Below are 21,633 nucleotides of genomic sequence, written 5' to 3'. Positions count from 1 at the left end.
ATGTTTGTTATAATAAGTACTTTGTATGTAGTAAAGTTTAGATGATTGCATCATATTTTTTTTTAATTATAGGGAAGACATAGGTCAGCAAAAGTTAACTAGATTATGTAAACTAATCTAACTATGGTTGAGTTTAATTAAGATGAGTTGAACCAATATGTAGTTTTTAATTAATTCTGATGCGAGTAGAACTTCTCAACTTGATAAATTTAAATGAAATAACTTGCTTAGGATGCTGTTATTTTAAAGAGTGGATTGGATCCCCAGTCCTTTTTATATTAAGATATTTATTTCATAATTAACACCTGTTTCAAATATGTTAAATTAGAATTATACTTTATAATAATATTTCATGCTGAGTCATTGAAGATAACCTTCTTGCCGATTCTGCAGATGGTTTTCTGTATGTGATGCCATGGAACGTTGCTTGAAACGTGGAAAAGGGGAGGAGCAAATTCTGGGTGCAGTGGTGGCCAGTCTTGTTTGTGCTCAGTTGGGGAGGGAAGATGATTGTGAAAAGGTCCTGGAGCATCTCCATCCAACATTACTTGCTCTTCTTCTGGATCCAACAGTGCAACCTCAAGTCAGAGCTCAGGTTAATTCTTACTTCATTTTCCTTTTTTGCTGTAGTTTTTAAGATTTGTATATTTATTTCAATTATTCTCAACCTATGTGGCATAGAAAATAAAATAGTAGTGATAGTAGCCTAGTCTAATGATGAATTGACTTGGCTAAACGATTTAATGAAATAATTTGATATGTTGATGTCTCAGGGCTTTTCATTTATGAAAATAAAATGTTACATACTATTTTTATTGCTGATTGTTATATTAGCTACTTCTAAAGTATGTGGCAAAATTTTTAAATGTTATTACAATCTCAAAGACCTAAGCAAGGCATAAGAAGGGGGGGGGAGATCCCCTTCTTGTTTGGCAAAAAAGGAACAAAATCCATTAAATTTTTATGAATTTTGATTAATTTCTATAGTTAAGATTTTTGCATATCATTTTTTAGGGTAGTATAATTAAAAGTTTATAAAAACTGCTCATTTTTTATAGTCCTTATATAAAAGGACTTTAAAAATGCTTTTTTTAAAGCAATTATCCAGTGATTTTTTTTTCTGAAATTTAAAAAAAAAAATCTTTTAACTAGATTTGCCCGATAATATGAAAGTACTTTCTTTGTGGTGTCTTTCAACTCTAATGAAAAGTGACTCACTGGTGGGATGATAATGAGTTCCAAGGTCAATATAAATATTTTTCCTTGATTTTAAGGAAATATTGATTGTATAATTTTGAAAATTAACTCTTAATTGCTTTTTTTTTGCTTGTCAAGTGTCTGGAAACTATCTTTACTTTCCAGGAAAATGTTTTATATATTCTTGAAAACCGTATACATTTATCTTAAATAGTAAGTTTAGCTCATTCTTCTTTTCTTCATTGTGTTTGTGATCATTTATAATTTACTTAATTGGATAAAACTGACCCTTGCGTTGTGATCACATATTTTTTTCTTAAGTAGAAATATTGTGTCTGGGGCTTTCGTTTAATTTATTTTTATTTACAGTGTGCAACATCACTTGGATTATGTTGTTTCATCGTAGGCTCGCATACAGACTCAAGACGTAGTAACTTTTCGGAGGTAAAAATTTTCTTTTTATTGATTTAAAATTAATATAAAATATGTTAATCTATGTTATATTAATATGTTAATCTATGTTAAATATTAATATGTTAATCTATGTTAAATATTAATATGTTAATCTATGTTAAATATTAATATGTTAATCTATGTTAAATATTAATTATGTTTAACCATCATGCCATTTTTTTTTTTTTTTTTTTTTTTTTAAGATTGAAAATTTAATAACTTAATTTTTAATGATTGTAATAATGATTCTGCATATGGCATTTTTATTAAAGCGATAAATCTTTCAAAAGTTCAATAAACTTTTATTTAAAAGAAGATATGAACTATTTAGACTGTTATGAAAAATGAACAGATAAGTTGTTAATTAAGGGTAAAATGACGTTTTTTTTTTTTTTTTTTTTTTTAAAAAAGAAAAACCAGATACTCAGCAATTTTGGTATTTTTAAAAATAAATATTTTCTTTATTTGTTTTATTTATTTTTTATATGCCCTTTTTCTCTAAGTATTGGGAAACATTATGAGCATGGAATCATTATATTTTGTTATACACGAAATCTAGTCACAGAATTCATTCATGTCATTTTTCCTTTTTTTCCCCTCCTTATGTTTATATTTCTGTAACATTTTTTTTTTTATTTAATAAAAAAATTTGATGAGAAAGACCGATTTTCCTCTATTCACTGTATAATTCAATTGATTTATGCTTTCTGCTATTGTACCAATGATTTTTTAAAATGGTTTGGTCTAAAAGTTAATACAATTTTGCTGTCACCGAATACTCTTTATTTTAAAAGTATATAGTATAATTGCTAACATTTTCTGTCTGCCATTTTTCATTTGTGTTTGCAAACGATTTTTTCTTTTATTTAGTGGAAATATTGCGTATTTGTGTTTTAGTTAGTTTAGTTTGCTAAATGGTATGAATAGTGAAGCCGTAGTGGAAAGAAACATTATTTAATTCTGAAGCACTCTGCAGTGTGTGTCCAATTCCATGAGTAAATATGAGATAAACAGTTCTATGCTATAATTGGCTGAGTGAAAGCTTGTCTTTACAGGAATACATCTTTTAATGTTGTATTTATATAGAATACAACATTAAAAGATGAATATTTGCAAAAAAATGATAGTATGCTTATAAAAATGAAGCTTATTTGAAACTTAGTAAGTGAAAATTACTTTTTGTTCTGTTTTCTGTGCATTAAATTTTTTTTTTTTTACATTGGTTTTAGTGTGAAAGAGTAGAACTATTTTTCACATATTATTAAGAACATGCTATGTGATAAATAAAGTGAAATAATTTTAATAGTTAGGAAAGTTTTTTTATGATACTTGAAAAGTGCATGATAGCTTATTAATTTTTATTTAACAAAACAATAAGATGGAGCTGAAATTATAATAAAACATTATTTTAAGATAAAGTTTTAATTTTATTTCAGCTACTTCATCCAACTATGGAGTCCCTCTACACTGTGTTCAGTGCTTCTCTGCTGAAGGGAAATGGTGTCTTGCCTTCTCATAGGCCTGAGATTAGTGCTTTACACAGCAGTGCTCTCTTGGGTTGGAACCTTTTGCTTACACTGCTCTCTCCACCCTTCATCATGACTCTTGCAACCACGTAAGTTGTTTCATTTGCCGATGTCTTTACTTAGACTAAAACGGCAGTAGCATAAAATAGTATGCATTCTTCCATTACTCTTAAAACTTAAAAACTATTATGTTCACTATTTGCTAATCTCTTCATATCTATTTTCTGTTTCAAGAAAGAAAAAAAAGAAAAACCTGATTTCTTTCTATGGCTTAATTTTTCTATTTGTAGAATCTTATAATGCAGCAATCTTTTTAGATGCAAATTTTATTATGTAAAAAAGTTTAATTTGTTAATCTTTTTACTTTATATTTTTTGTTGTTGTTGTTTCTTATGGCACCTGCCATAGGCAAGCCCGCTGTTCGAAGACAGCGGATTTAGGCCTGGGGGGGGCCTCTTGTTTCTATAGTAGCACCATCTAGGGCCAAGAGAACGACTTAGCTACACACACGTCACAACCCTTTTTACGGGGCAGACTTCATTCACTCAAACACAGATCGTAATTTAGACCTGAATCAGAGAACGATCACCCCTGATCCAGTACCCCCAGTGGTATTACTCTCGACATGGAGGACTTTGTGACCACGACAGATTTAACGCGCGTCAACCACCAAGCACACGGTTATATTTTTTTATTTGTTATCTTTTACATCTGCCATCTTTCAAATCTTTTTTTTTTATTTGATACTTTTTACTTTAAAAAATTTTATTTGTTAAATCATAAATCTGGTTTATTGATTTTTACTTACATTTCTTAATTTTTTAAAGTATTTTTTCCTTCAGTTCTGTATCACTTTGCTTATTTCAGTCATTTGAAAAAGATACCTCAATTATTAGACAGTACAGATGTAGATTTGAGAATTGCTGCTGGAGAAACCCTGGCAGTCTTTTATGAAGTAGCCCGACAGATTCGAGAAGTAAGTTGATTCAGGTTATTCATTTCACTTTGAATGCTTGCTTCCTCACAGTGCTGGTAAAATAGATTATTAAGCAAATAATAATAATAAAATAAAATTAATAAAAAATAAAAATAAATAAAATCCTTAGTTATAATTATGTGATAACTACTTTTTATATTATTAATTTCTTTATCTGAAATATTTAGTATATAAAATTGAAGTAAAGTGTTTTATTTTTAATTTTAAGAATGCTAAAATTTAGTTTTTAACTAAGCCAGGATTTTTTAATGTCTTTCACAAACCACCATATTTTGACTTTGCTATTTTTGTAAAAGAAATTTGATTAATATGTAAATTTCAATCAGTTTTACAGGAGTTGTTTTGCAGTAATATTTGTTTACTGGTGAAAGTGTGAAAAATGAAAGAGATGAAGAAAGATCAGATGGTAGTTCTGGTTGGGGAAAAAGGAAATATTTTGTCAAGTGTTAAAGTGTTACAAGGCTGAAAATTAAAAATTAAAAAAAAAAAGGAGAGCAACACAAGAAATATATATATATATATATATATATATATATATATATATATATATATATATATATATATATATATATATAAAGTAAAATAAAATTGAATCGCACTGTTTATTTTTGGTGTATTGAAGAAGAGACGTGCAAGAAATCTCAAAATACAAATTGGCATTTATAACTTGATGAATTAAATGGTTCATTTCTTTGCTGTGTGCTCATGTGACTTTGGCTGTGAAATGTCCTGATTGTTATATGATAAAAATCCTGGATCCCACCATCTTTACAGAGACAGGCTAGAGACAGATTTCTGGAAATTCCAAAATATTTGTGCTTTAACATGAGGTTAACTAGACCCCGAAGATTGCAAACAAATCCATTTGTTTTTCTTTGAGATGTATGGAATACATTTATAGAAAATGACTTGGTGCATTATTAACAGATAACAATGGACTGTTGTTTTGCATAAAACTCAACGTTGATTTATTCTGATCAGTTGAAGAATTTAATTGAGCAAAAAATTTTAATTTGATGGAAATTTCTACAACACTGAAGGAAACCTGTCAATGGATAATTTCTTTACTTTTCTGAAATAAATAAGGATGGCAAGAATGAGCTTTGGTGGCACAACAAATTGTTTAAAAGGGAAAGTACCCAGTTCAAAAAAAAGAGGGGGGAAGGGGAGATGATTAGCTTTTTTTTATAAGATTGCTAAACATGACATTGATTTATGTCTCACCATGGGAAAAAAGAATACTTTCTTATCATGTGTACTTTACACTTAACATTGAAAATCACATCTAATAATAATTATAACAATAATAATGTATCCAAAGTTGTGAAATTTTACGATTCTTCAAAATACAGAGTTGGACATTTTGAATCTGATGGAAGAAACTACTCAGTGAAATCCTCATCCAGAGGTTAGTGAGTACAAGTTTTTACTAACATTCTTGAATTGACCAAGATAAATGTTTAGATAATTTACAAGGAGACAAGTGGATATAAAAACATCATCCCCCATTATTGTATATTTGTGGCTAAGGAAATTCAAAAGATTTTTGATCCAAATAAATAAAAAAAACACTTTTGTGGAAGATGTAAACAATGTATTTACAGGACCTCTACAGCTAAAATTAAAAAATCAGTTATCTGGGTATATTGCTAAACTGAATAATGCAAATAATTCATTTATATGGTTTTTAATAAATTTATTTCATAGTGAAATCTGTTGTGAGACAATTTACAAAAATTTTGTTCTGCTTAAAAACAAATGGAATGATATTTGACTATTTAAGCTTTTTTATGTTTACTTATCTTCTGTTTACATATATTAGTGATTCAAAAACCATTGGAGTAGTTTTTAACTATTTTAGTTCATTTTTATGTTTAATTAGCTGCTTTTGCTATTGCAGGGATTAATTCTTGCTAAAATTTTCAATTAAATATTTTATTTAACTTTCTCTTAATAGTTTAACCAACTAAATATTTTGAAATTTCAAAATTTGATAGCCTTAGTATCTTTTATTATTATAGAAGCCTTAAACTGTTCTAAGTATTAAACTTTAAATTAAAGTGGATGTTTAATTAATAAAAAAACATTTTTTTGCTGAAATCGAGCATATTTTTAAAATTATGAGCACAGAAAAAAGAAATATTCAGCACTGAAGACTTATATGAACTACATAATAATTTTCTTATTTAATGCAATATCTTAAAGAATTATTCAATAGAAATTCCTCTGATTTTTTTACTTTTACTTTCAAAAGGATTTAAATGATGTAAAATGATTGTGAAGTCCAAAGGAACAATTTGTTGTAAAATATTCTTGACATGCTAACCTTTTAAAAATAAATATATAAAAACTGTATCTTCTGCAATGATATCTGATCAAAGAATAAATTTAGTTATGAAGTTTTGGATATTACAATTTTAGAGCAATCATAATCTTAGATCAATCAGCCTTGGGAAAATTTTGGGTGCTGATTAGCATGTCTTCTTTGAGACAGTTGACAGAATGGTCTAAAATTGCATGTTTTTATAATATAGTAACATTCAAATTTTCATTACTCGACCAGTTTTAGCCATGGTAGAACAGACCTTTCTTTTTATTAAAAAACTATTTGTCTTTCTTGATTAGCTGATTCATGGAGATATTGGTTATATTTAATTTTTTTATAGATATCTAGCTGTCTCTGGTGACCAGCTGATTTGTTTAGTTGATAGTCACTAGAATTAAATATTTTATGTAACTTGGTTGTAATGACTCTTTCAGCAAAATATTTTTTTGATTAATTATTTTTTATTTACATATGCTTATGAAATAAGCAAATTGTTAATTTATAAATTTTAACTGTACATAATATTATCAAAAAGCACATAAGCATATTCCTCCAAATTACTTTTATTTGGCCCAAGCAGTCAAAATGATAGGTATATTGTAATGCCAGTTTTAAAAAGCTTTTGAGTGATTCTCTTTTGAACATTTGTGATATCTGTAATGGAATGATTTCTCATAAGAGAGAACATTTTTCAGTTTTTGAAGTATTCTTTATATTTGCACATTTTATAATTTTATATAAATTTATATATCTCTAAATAAATATATATCTTATAAAGATATATATTTATATATCTTTATATAAATTTGAATCTCAGCTATTTTGTATGGATTTTATGATTTGGAATCTTAGATTTCTTTTCAAAATTGGTAGATTAAAAGGAATATATTTATTCCCTTCCCAAAAAATTGTCAAAAGTTGCTAATTTTCTATTTCTGGTATCTACAAATAAAGAAGGGGAAAAAATAAATCTTAGTGGGTCCCCCTTTTTTTCTCTTGTTTTTGTGCTTGTGTCTGTGTTCTATAGACACTATTGTCTTTTAATTAAAATAATGAAATGAGTTTTAAATCTTAATATTTTTCTTGTCTGATAGAAATTCATATAAATTAATCTTTTTTAATAAAATCATAAATATGAATAAAAAGATTCCCCCCCTTTTTTTTTTTTGTGAAATTTTTTTTCCTCTTAAAAATTTATTTAATAACAAAATTGAAATTCTTGATGTGTTACTCTCATAATATGATTAGAGTGAAAAATTTATAAATAAAAATATATTTTGTCTCTCTCTCTCTATATATAATTTAGGACTTTGAAGGTGATGATCTTGATAGTTTATGTGAAAAATTGCGATCGTTAGCCACTGATAGTCAAAAGTTTCGAGCCAAGAAAGATAGGCGGCAGCAACGTTCCAGCTTTAGAGATATTCTCAGAACAATTGAGGCAAGTTTTTACTGTTTGCTTTTATTATTCTCTCTAAACTGCATTTTACCTTTAGAACAAACATTTTCATATTATAAAGTGGAAAAAATATATATATTTTAAGATTACTGAATTGGTTCTGATAAAATGCTTAGTAATTAAATTATGCTGTTGAATTCACATTTTTCCCTTCATAAACTGGTTCTAATGTGTTTTAAATATTAATTCATTCAAAAATGTATCTATAGTGCAATTCCTACATATACATATTCACATTTATTTGGTTTAATCTTGATTATTAAGCAATATGACTGTATGCAACCCCTCATCCTTATATATATATATATATATATATATATATATATATAATATATTCTGTTATTTCTATTAATTTTACTCAATGCTGGACATTATTTTCTTATATTTTTCCTAGACTTAAGGCAGTTAATGTTATAAAAGATTCTTCCGAATAAAAATTTTTGTCTTCAGAAAGTAGCTGGTCTCTGTAAAATGTTAATTTTTCCTGTGACCACTGCATGCTTATTTTTGTGTAACTTGTGCAAGAATTTGTAAAATTAATTGTGCTATGTTTTAAAGTCTCATTTTATTAAACATTCAAAGTAATTCTGAAGCTCCATTCTTCATGTGTCTCCTTAATTTGTATTTTTATATCTGAATACACCTATTGTCATCATATGAATACATACATCTTCATATTTTTTTTAATCTCCAACATTAAAAATTTTTTTTATTAATTATATGAAGAACGAAAAAATTTTGATAAAGAAATTATAATATATATTTTTAATTTAAAGTTTTTTTTTTCAATTATTATGAATTACAAAAATGATATGAGTTAATTGTTACTTTTTTTGACAACCAGCTATTTAAGAATAATGTATTGCAATTTCATTGCTATCTATTAGTTTGGTTCATTTAGCTGAAGCAGATCATGTCTGAAAATTCTATCAAACCTGCTTGTACTCAGTAGACTTATTCCACTAGTCTATGATCATTAATGATATTAAATATTTTATTATTAAGAACTTAAGGAAAGAAAGGTCTACTGCCCCCCCCCCCCCCACACACACACGCACATACATATTTCCTCTGTTGACAGTATTCAGGTTTGAAATTTCAGAAATTGAATATATTCAAAGATAATGTCTTTTTTCTTTTGCTTTCTTACTAATGATAATTTATTTGTGTTGAATTCAAATAAAAACTTCTTATAAATGTAAGTTCTTTCATTCTTGATTGACCCCCCCCTCCCCCTCCATCATTTTAAATTGCAATTGAGCTTTCAATTGCAGTTTTTTGGTGTATGAATTTTAAATTATGTATAAAAAATTTGAATAAGTATAAATAAGTTATTTTAATGAAGTATTTCTATTCTGTTTCATTTCTGTTGGTTTGAAGATAAAAAGAAAGAAAAAAAAATGAGTTTTTGTTTTTCTTAGATTTTCTTTTATAATCAAACTCTCTCAGTATATTCAATTATTTAAAATGGGTCCCACATTTAAATATCACTATGATTTCTTTTTTCCTACAGCTTTCAATCTTTCAGATTCTGTAAAGTAAAATATTGTAAATTGTAAGTTAGGGTTGTATATTTTAAAAAATATATATAATTTGAAATCAATTTAAAATACATTTTACTGGTAAAATACTAAATATTGCCATTTTTAAAAAATACTTCCATAAATTTTTTTTCTTGGGAAAAAATGGGATTAACAAATTTGCTAGATTTCTTTCTTTCTCTTTTTGGAAGGGTAATACTTTTTTCTCTCAGAATTGCCACAGCATCATAAGAGCAAAAAAAAAAAAAAAAAAAAAAAAAATCTTCTAAAAAATGCCTATTTGTGAACAATAAAAGTTGAATAATATGAAAGAATAAAAGATTGCAGTGATAGCATCAAAATCAGAAGAACTAGCACCAAAATGGAAACTTGGTCTTTTTATCCAGCCTTAGCCTAATTTTTATTTTGAAGACAGTTATTCTCTTTCCATGAGATTCTTGTATTGAGCTATTTTGGATGTACGTGACAGCTACAACTGAGTGAGAGAATATAATACATTTTTCTGGTGGGAATAGCAACATTTAATCTGTGGGAGGAATGTAAAGTAACACATTAACAAATGTGTTACTTCACATTTGTCCTTTTAATGCATTTGATGACAAATTGGAAATATTTACAAATATGTTTTTTGATAATGAAAAAGTCAGAAAAATAATACTCCTTTTTTTCCCAACAATCTCTTATATCTTTAAGCAATAAAAGATTTATAATATGCTTTGATGAAGCTTTGAACCACATTTTATGAAATTACCAAATGGATTTTGTTGTAAAATATTGATGGGAATCAACCAATAGTCTCCACAAGATATTGGGATTCAATATTTACTTGATGTTTATTAATATACCATTGCTTAAAAATTGTTTGAGAGTTTTAAAGAAGTTATATCAAGTTTGAACATACAATTACTTTTACAAATTAGTTTGAATGGACCAAATGTAGTTTACAATTCAAGATCATGATAAGTAATATATCGCCCCATGATATATAAATTTTGTCTTGCCAAATTCTAGATATTAAATAAAGAAAAATTGTAGTTATAAACCTTCTGTTAATATGTGTTAAATTGTGCACAAACAATATACATACAAGGAAGAAGCAGGGAAAACAGAGGGATTTTTTTTCTTTCTAGATTTGAGTGACAACCTTGTTATTGTAAATTGGGACTTTTGTTGTAAATATGGTATATTAATTAAAATTTTACAATCAATATGCACTGTTAAATTGTCAAAATTAAGTGCTAGTTTTTCTGTCTGAATAGCAGTTGGTCAGTGGGCGAAAACTTTAAAGCTATTTTGATGCAGAAATTGATTTAATAATAAAATATTTAGAATTCAGAATTGGTTATACCAGATATTTATAAATGTTTTAGGATTATTCCAAATAAAATTATGCAGCATGGTACTTGAATTTACAAGCAGTTTCTGTCAAAGGCTTTCAGCTGTTTTGATGTTAAGTATTAGTTCTCATAAGATAAAATTAACAAGTCCTTTAGAAAGATGTTTAAGAGGTTTGTTTAAATCAATTTTAATTACATTTAATCCATAAGTTATGCTAACTAGAAACTTATTGAGATTCTGACAAAGCCATTTTTTGATGTATCAGAATTCCTTTAACAATGGGGATTGATAGGGTATTCTAAATATTTTCTTTTATGATAAATTTAACATCTACAAAACATATTGTCTATGTTTTTGTAGAACATTCACTGCAGTTTTTGTTCCACTGTTTTTATTTTGTTGTCTGTTATAGGATGATGAACCTCTGGATATTCGTGTCAAACTTGGGAAGGAAACTTTGTATATTGATAACTGGTGCCACAAACGACAGTATGATGCTTTCTGTCAAATTTTGGGATCAGGCATGTGTTTACATTTAAAAGTGAGTAAAGCAGCTTTCAGTAGATTTTAATCTAATCATAATGGATAATGAGAACAAGATAATTAATCTGTTATAGGAATCTTTATCTGAATACTGGAAGCCGTTTTCTTCATTTGGTTTTGTTACTTCCCTTCTAATTAATTCCAGTAGTATTTTTGACCTTAATATGCCATTTGTTTGCATATGAAATTCTATGCACAAATTGTTCATAGATTTAGATGCTACAAACTATTTATTGTTTAATTTGTAAAAAATAATTCCTGTATTTTTTGTTATTGAACATCTTTATGTTTGATAAAGTGAACTAAGTAATGGACCTTATAAAAATTAATGATAATATATTAGGCCTTTAAGTTTAACCATTGACTGGTGATTATTCAGGACCTGAATCCCCCTAAAACAACAATACTTGAAAGTACTTAGAATGGCATTTTACAATCCAGATGTTATTGCCAAAATTATAAGGGATGACTTTCTATGTTCCTGTTGGTTAAAGGGTTGGTGATCACTAAAAAATTGTATTCAGTTTGTTCATTTTGGTCATGGTGGTAAGGTCTCGGCTTTGGAGCCAGAGGGATTAAAGTTCAAGACCCAATTCCACCAAAGAACAGCCATGTAAGCGGCTCTGGTGTTGCATGGGGGTGCTAACTCAGGTGTCATCCTTGTCATCTGATTGCGGTTCAAAATTATGAGGTTCCATCCCAAAATAGCCCTAGTGTTGCTTTAAAATGGGACCTTAATATAACTAAACTTTTAAATGACCCATCAATTCGAAAATTATTTGTTGCAGCAATCTCGTAAAATTTTAATTTTTACTAAGAAAAACAGGGGGAAAAAATGCTTGTTCTGTATTTAAAATTTTTAAAGAAATAAAAATTTTTCAAAGTCTTTCTTCTTCAGGGCTCAGATTCTATTATTTTATAATGATTTTTTTCTTTTTATAACTCTCCTGATTACTCCTGATTGACAGAACAATGCACAGTATAAGGTATTGAAGTTAGAAGCATGAAATTTGGAAAGTTACTTCTTGGTTGTTAGAGGTCCACTGAGATTGGATATTTGAAAATTTTAATTAAAAAAAAAAAAAAAACAGAAATTTAACTTGTCATCATAACGTCAAAGCATCATTGCTTAGAATTTATTTTTATACCATTTTAATTGTTAAGAAAATAGCTTTTCAATTATACTAATTTTGTTTGAATGAATATATTTTCCCTCCAGTTTTAGTAATTTTTGAAAAATTTGTTTTGGACATAATTTGCAACAATTATTTTTATTATAATGAAATTCAAAACAATATTATTGCTTCTTGGAATCATTGAGTCACATTATTTTGTGGTTCTTAATGTTGTAATAAAAGGGGAAGCAGTTCATTGGATGAGTTTTGTTAAATTTTGTAGCAGTGGAATATATTGTCTTGTGCTGGCTTACAAAAAAAAGAAAAACCTTAAAAAAATGCTTTAACTAGTATTTTTTATTTTCATTTTGTAGAACTTTTTGTTTCTTTTTCTCTAGAATTTCTTTCTGTTATTTATCGAAACTAGAAGTTTTTAAACCATTTTAATATCTTTGCAAAATATATCACCACAGTTTTGTGCAATTTTTTTTAAAGCTAAAGTAAGATTTTTTTATATATATAAGTTAAAAAGCATGTTTTTATTAAATTTTCAAAATGCTAAAATTAAAAAAAAACAACTTTATTGAACTTTTAAAATAAGAAGTGGTAAGGCAGCTTTATATATATATATATATATATATATATATATATATATATATATATATATATATATATATATATATATATATATATATATATATGGCCATTTATAAACTCTGGTATTCTTTTCAATTTAAAAAAAATGATCTAGAAACACATTTAGAATATGCCTTTGTTCTATTGTTAATTTTGTGGTAATTTTGCCAATCTTATGATGGTATCCTTTCCGGAATGCTTAGTTCTTAGCTCTATGACTTCAATTAAAATTTCTAAATATAGCAGGTTAGTGCTGGAGGAAATTTATTCTTTCCATTCCAGCCATGTTGAATCTTATTTGTTGTTGCATGTATAAAAATCAAACTTAAATTGTTGATCATGCTATGTTTCTACATCTAAATTGACATTTTCAGAAGTGATGTATGCATCTAAATAAACTTGTAATTTCTTATTTTAAGAAATAATGAAAAAAAATGTAATATATATTTATTGTTACTTTATAAAAGCTGTCTTAATTTTTTAGAATTGATAGTTATATCATTTTTATGATCCTTTTTTGTTTTTAGCAAAATCAAAAAAAAAAAAAAAAAATGTTTTGCAGTAGAAGATATGCAAATACAGAAATATTAAAATTTAAAGAATGCACATTTAAAATTAACTTTTTTAGTAAAAGCTATGCATTATTATTAAACAGAAAATATCCTATGCTTAGGAAATATGCAGGTTTACATAACCATATATATGCAGAGGTGCTTTTATTTATTTTGCTTTTTATTTAAGTGCTGAGAAGTACTTAAATTTTACAGCAATTTCTCATTATGCACCCTGAAATAATTTTATGCGAGAACAGTCAATTTCTATATTATTTCCTTACTTAGTGTTTGATTTCTTCTGATTTATAATTTTAAATTGTATTTTCTTATTTCTGACTTGTGATTTAATAATTCATGAGAAAAACTGAGGTCTGTTTTGTAGAATGCCTTATAAATGAGATATTTATTTGGTGAGGGTATATTGAAATTTTACAGTTTATTCAGATAATTGTATCAGATTATAAAATAAAATATAACAAATTTTGGAATTTATTTTTTAGCAAAATGAGTTGTTGCGAGATGTTTTTCAGTTAGGTGATCCTCTCATAGAAGACAAAACAACTGTAAAGAATTCAAAATTACAGAGGGTAAGTTGCTACGGTGTGGACTGCTCTATTGTTGCTATTTTGATAAAATAACTAGGTCTTGTGAAATTGTTCTAAATTTTATGGCAAAAAAGGGGAGTTTTAAAATAATTTTTGTTTGAAGTCTCTGTATTGAGTATTATTTGATTTTCAGTGCAATAAGTATACTTTAGTTGTCAATCTATGGTTGGAACTAAGGAAAAAAAACAACAGTTTTTTGATTAATTTAATATTTGGAATTAAGGTAGCTAAAGAAGAAAAAGAAAAAAAAAAAAAATTCTTAAAGATATTGGTATTTTGATGGCAAGTAAAAGAAAATTCAGGAATGTCTAAACTTAATTTCACTTCTTACTAAGCAATACCTGTCATCCTTTACCTGTTGTCATTTTTTTTCACTTAATTTTTTTAAAAAAATTATTATTAAAAATATTGTAATATTATAAGTATAAGATTAGATTGAATAGTAAATTTTTTTGGTTATTTTATCAGAATATATTTTTTAATCCAAACAGCTAGCTGATTCTCTTAGTTCTAAACATTGTGGGTCTATTGTAATAATATCTTCACTTCTCTGACCTGTAAAGTAATTTCTGCGACATAAAACTGGGTTTAAATAGAAAATAATTTTGAAATTAAATAAGTTAATTATACAATCTTACTTTCTTATTTTTTCCCCTCTGTTGGCACTGATTCTAAATCTGTCAGTGATCTACCTATGAGAAAGGTCAAAGAAGAATCTAATATTAATGTTAAAATGGGTATTTCCAGTGCATGTGAATTCTAGTATACGATAGAAATCAGGGCTGAAAAAGACATGTCACTTCGTTTAATTATTAAAAGAAAAGAAACAAATACCCGATGTGCATAATTCTATTCCTATTATGTCTGTAACAAAAAAATTTAATTAACTTATTTCATTTTATAGAATGAAATATCTTTTTATTAATTGAGTTTTTTAAAAAATTTTATTTTTACTTTAAGTGAACTATAAAAATTCGTTTACATTAAAAAAATCCTTTTCCAATTTATTATTTTGAATTTTACTTATTTAATTTTATCCTTTATTGGTCCTAAATTTGGCACATCATGAAATTTTCTCCAATAAACCTCGATTATGTGTGCACTCTCCTTATTATTTATTAATTTTAAATAAATAAAATTTGAGCTAGTAAAAATTTATGTTGAAAATAATTGGGTTAAAAATATTGAATTTTCTGTTTTTTAAGACTAAAGGTTTCTATTATGGAAAGTTTTAAAAAGGGAAATTAATTTTTCTAAAATATTATTTTTTAAATAATCTATCGTACTTGAATCTTTAGACAGTCCCATAATTCTCAAAATGTGTGTGGGATTTTGATTTTAAAAAGGCATGTCTTGCATGAAAATGATGTATTCTTAGTTTTGCAATAAACCAAGTATTTTTGTTTCATCCGTGTAATACTTTAGAAGCAAAGTGTAAGTATATTTATTTTAGTTTTAAAAGTAATCTGAGTTATTTGTTTCAGCACTCTGCTCATCTGGCTGCTTGCAAAGCAAGGACTAAGTGTCTGAGCAAGCTGCGTGACAAGCGAGCTGACATCCTCTGATAATGAAACTGTTTTAGAACTCAATTATTCTTTGTACGGAAAATCTTTTAGGAAATATTTTTTAATTGCTTTCTTAGTGGAGATATGTGCTATTGAACTTTACTTTGACTTTTTCAGAAGTCATGTCTTCAAATCTTGATTTCTCCAAGTATTCTGTTACATTGATTCTTTCTTTCTTTGAAAACCCATTTCTATGGATTTTTTGTTATTTTCATTTTTGGAACTAACCTTGTTTGCTTAGGACGACCAGGGTAAATAAATTTCTTCGTGAAAATACTTCCAATTCCTTCTCAGTTCGCATTCAGAGGTTAGCTGCCTTAGTTCCTAATAATTTTGTAAATATGTTATATATTCAGAATTTATGGAATATAAACCCATTAGCCATTGTAAAAGAACATTAATATGAGAATTAAAAAGATTTCTTTTTGATCTTTACTTTTTGCAACAATTTTCAATAATGCAAGTTATTTTGCTTCAAATATTTTGCTATAAAACCTTTTTTTTTGAATTAATATTTGCAATAACATTTTATTATAGTAATATTTATTTAACTACAAATGAAGGTGAAAGCAGTTAGGAGCTTAACAGTAAGCATCATTTTACTTGATTCATTAAGTATTGTAACAATGCTTATTGTATGTATTTAGGTAAATTAAAATTCCTTAATCTTAACTGGGAAACGACTTTTTAAATGTGTGTGCCAGTATTTGTTTTAGCTAATCATTTACTTTTTAATTTTGTCTGAATGTTGACTGTGATCTGTAAGAAGGATTTAACTATTTATACTGTTCTTAATTGTACAAAAATAAAATGAATTATATATATTTGAATATAATGAAGTTATTATGTATATGTATCACTTATTTGTTTTAATTGGAGGTTCCCTGAAGGATACAAATTGTACAGATGCCGTACATTGAATAAATGTTATTTATGATTGGCCCACATTATATTTTACTTGTGTCTGTTAATAATTTTTAATATTTTATACCATGCTTTGGAGGAAGATATTTTTTTAAATTTAGTTGGTAATTTATGAATTATTATATTCATTGTATTAAAAATGTACACATACACATACTTTGAATTGATCTTTCACAATCAAGCATAGTTCCAAATGTATTTATTTAAGTGTAGTATCTATATTATTTTCTTATGTGCTTTATGTAACATTGTTACTAATACCTTTATCATCCCACTACTAGGAACAGTATTAATTTTTAAATTGGAACTTTCTTCTAATGGTTCTTTGATATAAACAAAAAATAGTTGCGAAAAATTTAATATGCCATCCTTTTCCCTAAAACATATTTCCATGAACTGTCTGAGGTGTGGTTAGAGAAATTTTAAGCTTCTGTATTTTTTCAGTTTTGATTAATTCACAAAATAAAGTAGCTTACATATTGTATATTAAGTTATATTTCTTAAAGCTGAATCTACGAATTACAGTACACTCCCGATTATCCGCGAAATTGGGTGGCGCGGCCGCCGCGGATAACAAAAATCGCGGATAATCCGAAAAAAGCTAAAAATGGGTATAGCAAAAGAGAAAACAGTCATTCCAACTTTGAAAAATCGTTTTATATGCAATAAAACGTAAAATAAACAGCAGGAAATGTTTAACTAACGCTTCATATTTTAGTATATCACTCAAAACGAACCTAAAATGCATTTTGTTAATGAAAACAGAAAATTGCTTTGTATTTACGAGAGGCGTCAAGGATACACAGAAAAATTAATACATATGTACTGTTTTAATACTGTAATGTATTATGTAATTACAAAAGCATAACTGTAAAACTGCACCTTTTTGAAAAAATCAGTCAAAAAAAAAAAAAAAAAAAAAACTTTGTGCGGCTGGCGCGGATAACCCGCCCGCGGATAATCGGGAGTCTACTGTATTTTAGAAGGGATAAAACTGCAAAGTGATCTTCACATGGTAACCAAATTCTTCATCATTATGGTGTTATTACAATCACTGGTAACCTATATTGCACCTTCTATTGGTTTATAAAATATTAAGGCAAATATCCCTCCCCCTTTTTGAAATGGATAAATGATTCATATATCTTATTGACATTGTGCCAGTTTTGAAGTATCTTTATAATACTAAATACATTTGAACTTTACTGTTTTTTAAGACTAAAGGTTTCTATTATGGAAAGTTTTAAAAAGGGAAATTAATTTTTCTAAAATATTATTTTTAAATAATCTATCGTACTTGAATCTTTAGACAGTCCCATAATTTTAAAAATGCATGTCTTGTATGAAAATGATGTATTGCATGAATGAAAGACTACTCTCACTTTTTCTAACCATCTTCCACTATTAGAACCTAAATTACTGAAATTTTAATTAACATCTGTTATTATGGCTTATCCCACCTGGTCGACAGTAACATTAAACCAGGTCCATGAGCCTTTAGCTCTATAAGGCCATTTTGAATCTTATTTGCTGCAGCATTTATAAAAAAAAAATCAATTACAAACTTTTTGGTCATGCTATGCTTCTACATCAATGTAGAAATTTTCAGAAATATTAAAAAAGATTCCTAATTTTTTGGTAATTATAGTTTTTCAAAACAGATAAGCAATTTCATCCTCATTAGCATCAAGTAGTGTTTGAGAGTGAATCAACATTTCAGGAAATGTGGAAAGAGTGATTGTTATTTATATTTATAAAAGATATTCAATCTTTCTAAATATTAGATAATAAATTTGCAACAACAAAAAGTTCTGCTTATGAATACACAAATGATTATTTCCTAATAAGTTACTGAAGGAAGTGTATTTTTACAAAATGTGTGAAAACAGAAGGAAATCACTCAATAAAATCAAAATTTTTATCTAGTCAATCGTATTTTTTTCATCTGCTCAGTGATGTAAATAGTACAGTATTGTGCCAATTTTAGATTTGAAGGAACAAAGGATATACAAATAACAATGAATGTTATAATTTATCCAACAGTCATAAATTTTGAAATTACATCAAATACAATAAATAATATTCAGCATGCAAAATATTCCTTTCGAATATACCATACAAAAAAATGCACATAAATCAAAACATGATGAGTAAGAATTTAAAATAAGAATGATGTAATATATTGCTTGATCTAAAAACAAAGTTTTTAGTTAAATATAAAATATTGATTAATATCATTTTTGACATATGCTGAACAAATGTAGCTATTTTCTTTTATTTAAAATCCTTGCATCTGCTGGCAAACAGCTTCACTCTATTTCAGTGGAGGCAATCACATATAGAACTTTCCATTAATAATAACACAAAGGACGCTAAGTTCCCATGGAATTGTATCTTTTGGGAAAGCCTTCTCATTTCAGAGAGAAGCACTTTACGAGAGAATAAAATCCTAAATGTCAGTCTACAGACATTAAACTATACAATATATAACTCTACGATATTTGAGCTTTAAGATGAGGACAGTCTCTTGTGCAGAAATTTATTTTGTCAATTTTTATGATCTTTTGTTTTTAGAGAATTTCAATGATCTGGAGACAATGTTTAAAATGTCTTAACAAATACAAAAGATAAATTCAGCTGAACAATATCAAAAATACACTCATATTCATCTCTCCATAAAAGTTTTCATAAATATGTACAAATAGTAATCCTATGATACACAACTTCATTCGGAAAAAAATAAAATAAAAAACAAAGGCTTCAAATTGTATCACTAAAGCAAGTAATGATAAGTTATGTACATATAATGAAGTTACAAATGGAACATAAAATGATGCATGTGACAATTTGTATAAACACATCGAATCTTTTAGAGATCAATATAATAGCCAATAATATATTAAAGTGAATGTGTTAAATACTAAAAAGATGCAAGCTATTCCAAAAATAGGGATTACATTTAATGTATATCAATATAAATAAATCATCCAATAACAAAACAGCCAAAATAATTTGTATAATAATATAAGGGCAAACATTGCTTTTATTTTGTTTGCACTTTTTCCCCCAATGAATATTGACAGATAAAAGATGGAAATAACAAATGATAAATCCTTTTGGAAAATGAAACAGTTGTTCCAAAGTGAGAGGGAAGAATTTCAACACCTGTTGCTTCCAATTTGATTAGAATGAGAACTTGAAAAATTGAGCAATTTCCAAAAACCACCGTTGCTGTGAACCATGCAATAATTCCAATACATTTAATGCAACACAATTCACATTCTAAAAAATAAATTCTTTTTTTAAAAAAAAGAAACATCAGGTAAAATCTTGCAATCAACAAATTGCAGAAAACGTAAGTGGATGCTTAAACATTCTGTTTATGAAGCAAATAGAACTTATTTATTAATCTATTTTCCCCCTCCCCTACTTAGGTTAAAAGTAATCTTTTTTTTTCCCAACCTGAAAAACTGATCTGATCATAAAAGTTAATTAAAAAAGACTCATGCATTTTCTGAAGACTAGATGCACTATATTTCATTCCATTCTAAAATCGTAAATTATAAGAAGTACAGGAGCCCTTTTCAATAACAGAAGAATTGGGAAAACACAATTTCATCCATGGAAGACTTGACTCAATAACGTCACACTTTCGAAAATATAGCTTTGACACAAGAAAAATTGCACATTCTCACAGAATCCAGTAGATCCATCACTAGACCAAGTTTCTGTTTCCTTAGTTGACGCTGTTCCTTTGCATCAGGTGTTCTTTTTCCCTTTAAAAGTAAAAGCCATTGTAAGTGCACACATAAAGTGCAAATTTACATACATAACAGAATAAGAAAGTAGATCGCGATACTGTATTTACTTGAAAGCATATTGAAAGCTTTCTAATGCTAATAAGCAATTTTCTCAGTACAAAAAATGGCTCTAAGTAAAAATTTCATGTCTATTTTAAAAGTGAGGACACGTGCAATTTTATAAATCAATTTGTTGTCTGATGAATACAAGCCAAACTGAAAGAAAACATTTTCTCCCTCTTTTTTTGAAAAAATAATCTTGATAATATCTCCTGAACAGAAGTAACCAGTGCACTATTCAACATGTAACAATTATAAGTCATGTCAGTTACACATACAAAAAAGGAGTACAAGAAGAAACTACTCTCAAAAGGACAATTATGTGACTGAAAATTAATTAAAATCACTGCATTCAGTACTAAGCAGAACAAGCAAACTAAAGTCAAGGGAAGAAAGACAAACAAGAGGAAAGGAATGGAAGGCTTCTCTTACAAACAGGCTATTGTTACAATAACACTTATTCGACTCATTGATGAAATAAATTAGTGCATGAAAATAATTATAATATTTTTAAAATTAAGGATTTTGAAGAGAATAATCTGGGAGAACTGGCACATCTCTGCAATGCAATTTAAAAACGGGTGTACTTTTGCATATGGGAGTAAGTTAAAATCCTTATCATGCTTAAAATCCCTATTACTAAAGGGATTTTTTTTTTTTTTTTTGACAACAGCTTATACTAATTTATTTCTTTTATTCATTCTCTTTCTTTTTACAAAAATGAAATGATAATGATATGTGGAATCAATTCATAAATATTCTCTTTTAAAATACATAGACATTTTCTTTATAATACAGATCAATTAGTTTGCAATAATTCATTTCAATCATCCAGATATCCATCAAAAAACTTCCGTCTTCTTTCTTTTGCTTTCCGTCGTTTTTCCAGCTCTTCAGAATCTGAAAGAAATCTTTTAATCAGCCAGAAAATCCAGCAAGGTAAGAAAACCATTGTATCCCTATTGAAAATAGTTTAAGATGATTAAGTGAACTC

The 21,633-nt window shown here is 27.2% G+C and overlaps 2 protein-coding genes across 6 annotated transcripts in view; one reads left to right on the top strand and one right to left on the bottom strand.

Moving 5' to 3' along the window:
- LOC129963153 (interferon-related developmental regulator 1-like) overlaps positions 1-16,800 on the top strand; it is a 30,644-nt gene extending 13,844 nt beyond the window's left edge. The window contains exons 5-12 of the mRNA XM_056077266.1: positions 394-595; positions 1,567-1,641; positions 3,087-3,265; positions 4,044-4,152; positions 7,806-7,940; positions 11,250-11,378; positions 14,186-14,272; positions 15,775-16,800. Coding sequence (XP_055933241.1) covers positions 394-595; positions 1,567-1,641; positions 3,087-3,265; positions 4,044-4,152; positions 7,806-7,940; positions 11,250-11,378; positions 14,186-14,272; positions 15,775-15,855 — 997 coding nt within the window. The 3' untranslated portion in view covers positions 15,856-16,800. The remainder of the gene's footprint in view (positions 1-393; positions 596-1,566; positions 1,642-3,086; positions 3,266-4,043; positions 4,153-7,805; positions 7,941-11,249; positions 11,379-14,185; positions 14,273-15,774) is intronic.
- Positions 16,801-18,683: 1,883 nt separating this feature from the next.
- LOC129963152 (cyclin-dependent kinase 16-like) overlaps positions 18,684-21,633 on the bottom strand; it is a 70,850-nt gene continuing 67,900 nt past the window's right edge. For 4 of the 5 annotated variants that reach the window (XM_056077261.1, XM_056077262.1, XM_056077264.1 and 1 more), the window contains one exon: positions 18,684-21,539. In XM_056077261.1, the coding sequence (XP_055933236.1) occupies positions 21,463-21,539 (77 nt within the window). In that variant the 3' untranslated portion in view covers positions 18,684-21,462. The remainder of the gene's footprint in view (positions 21,540-21,633) is intronic. The other variant, XM_056077263.1, reaches the window with a different exon arrangement.

This window comes from Argiope bruennichi, chromosome 3 (genome assembly GCF_947563725.1).
Source record: "Argiope bruennichi chromosome 3, qqArgBrue1.1, whole genome shotgun sequence".
In the NCBI taxonomy this organism is placed as follows: domain Eukaryota; kingdom Metazoa; phylum Arthropoda; class Arachnida; order Araneae; family Araneidae; genus Argiope; species Argiope bruennichi.
This window is presented reverse-complemented; position numbering and strand designations above follow the sequence as displayed.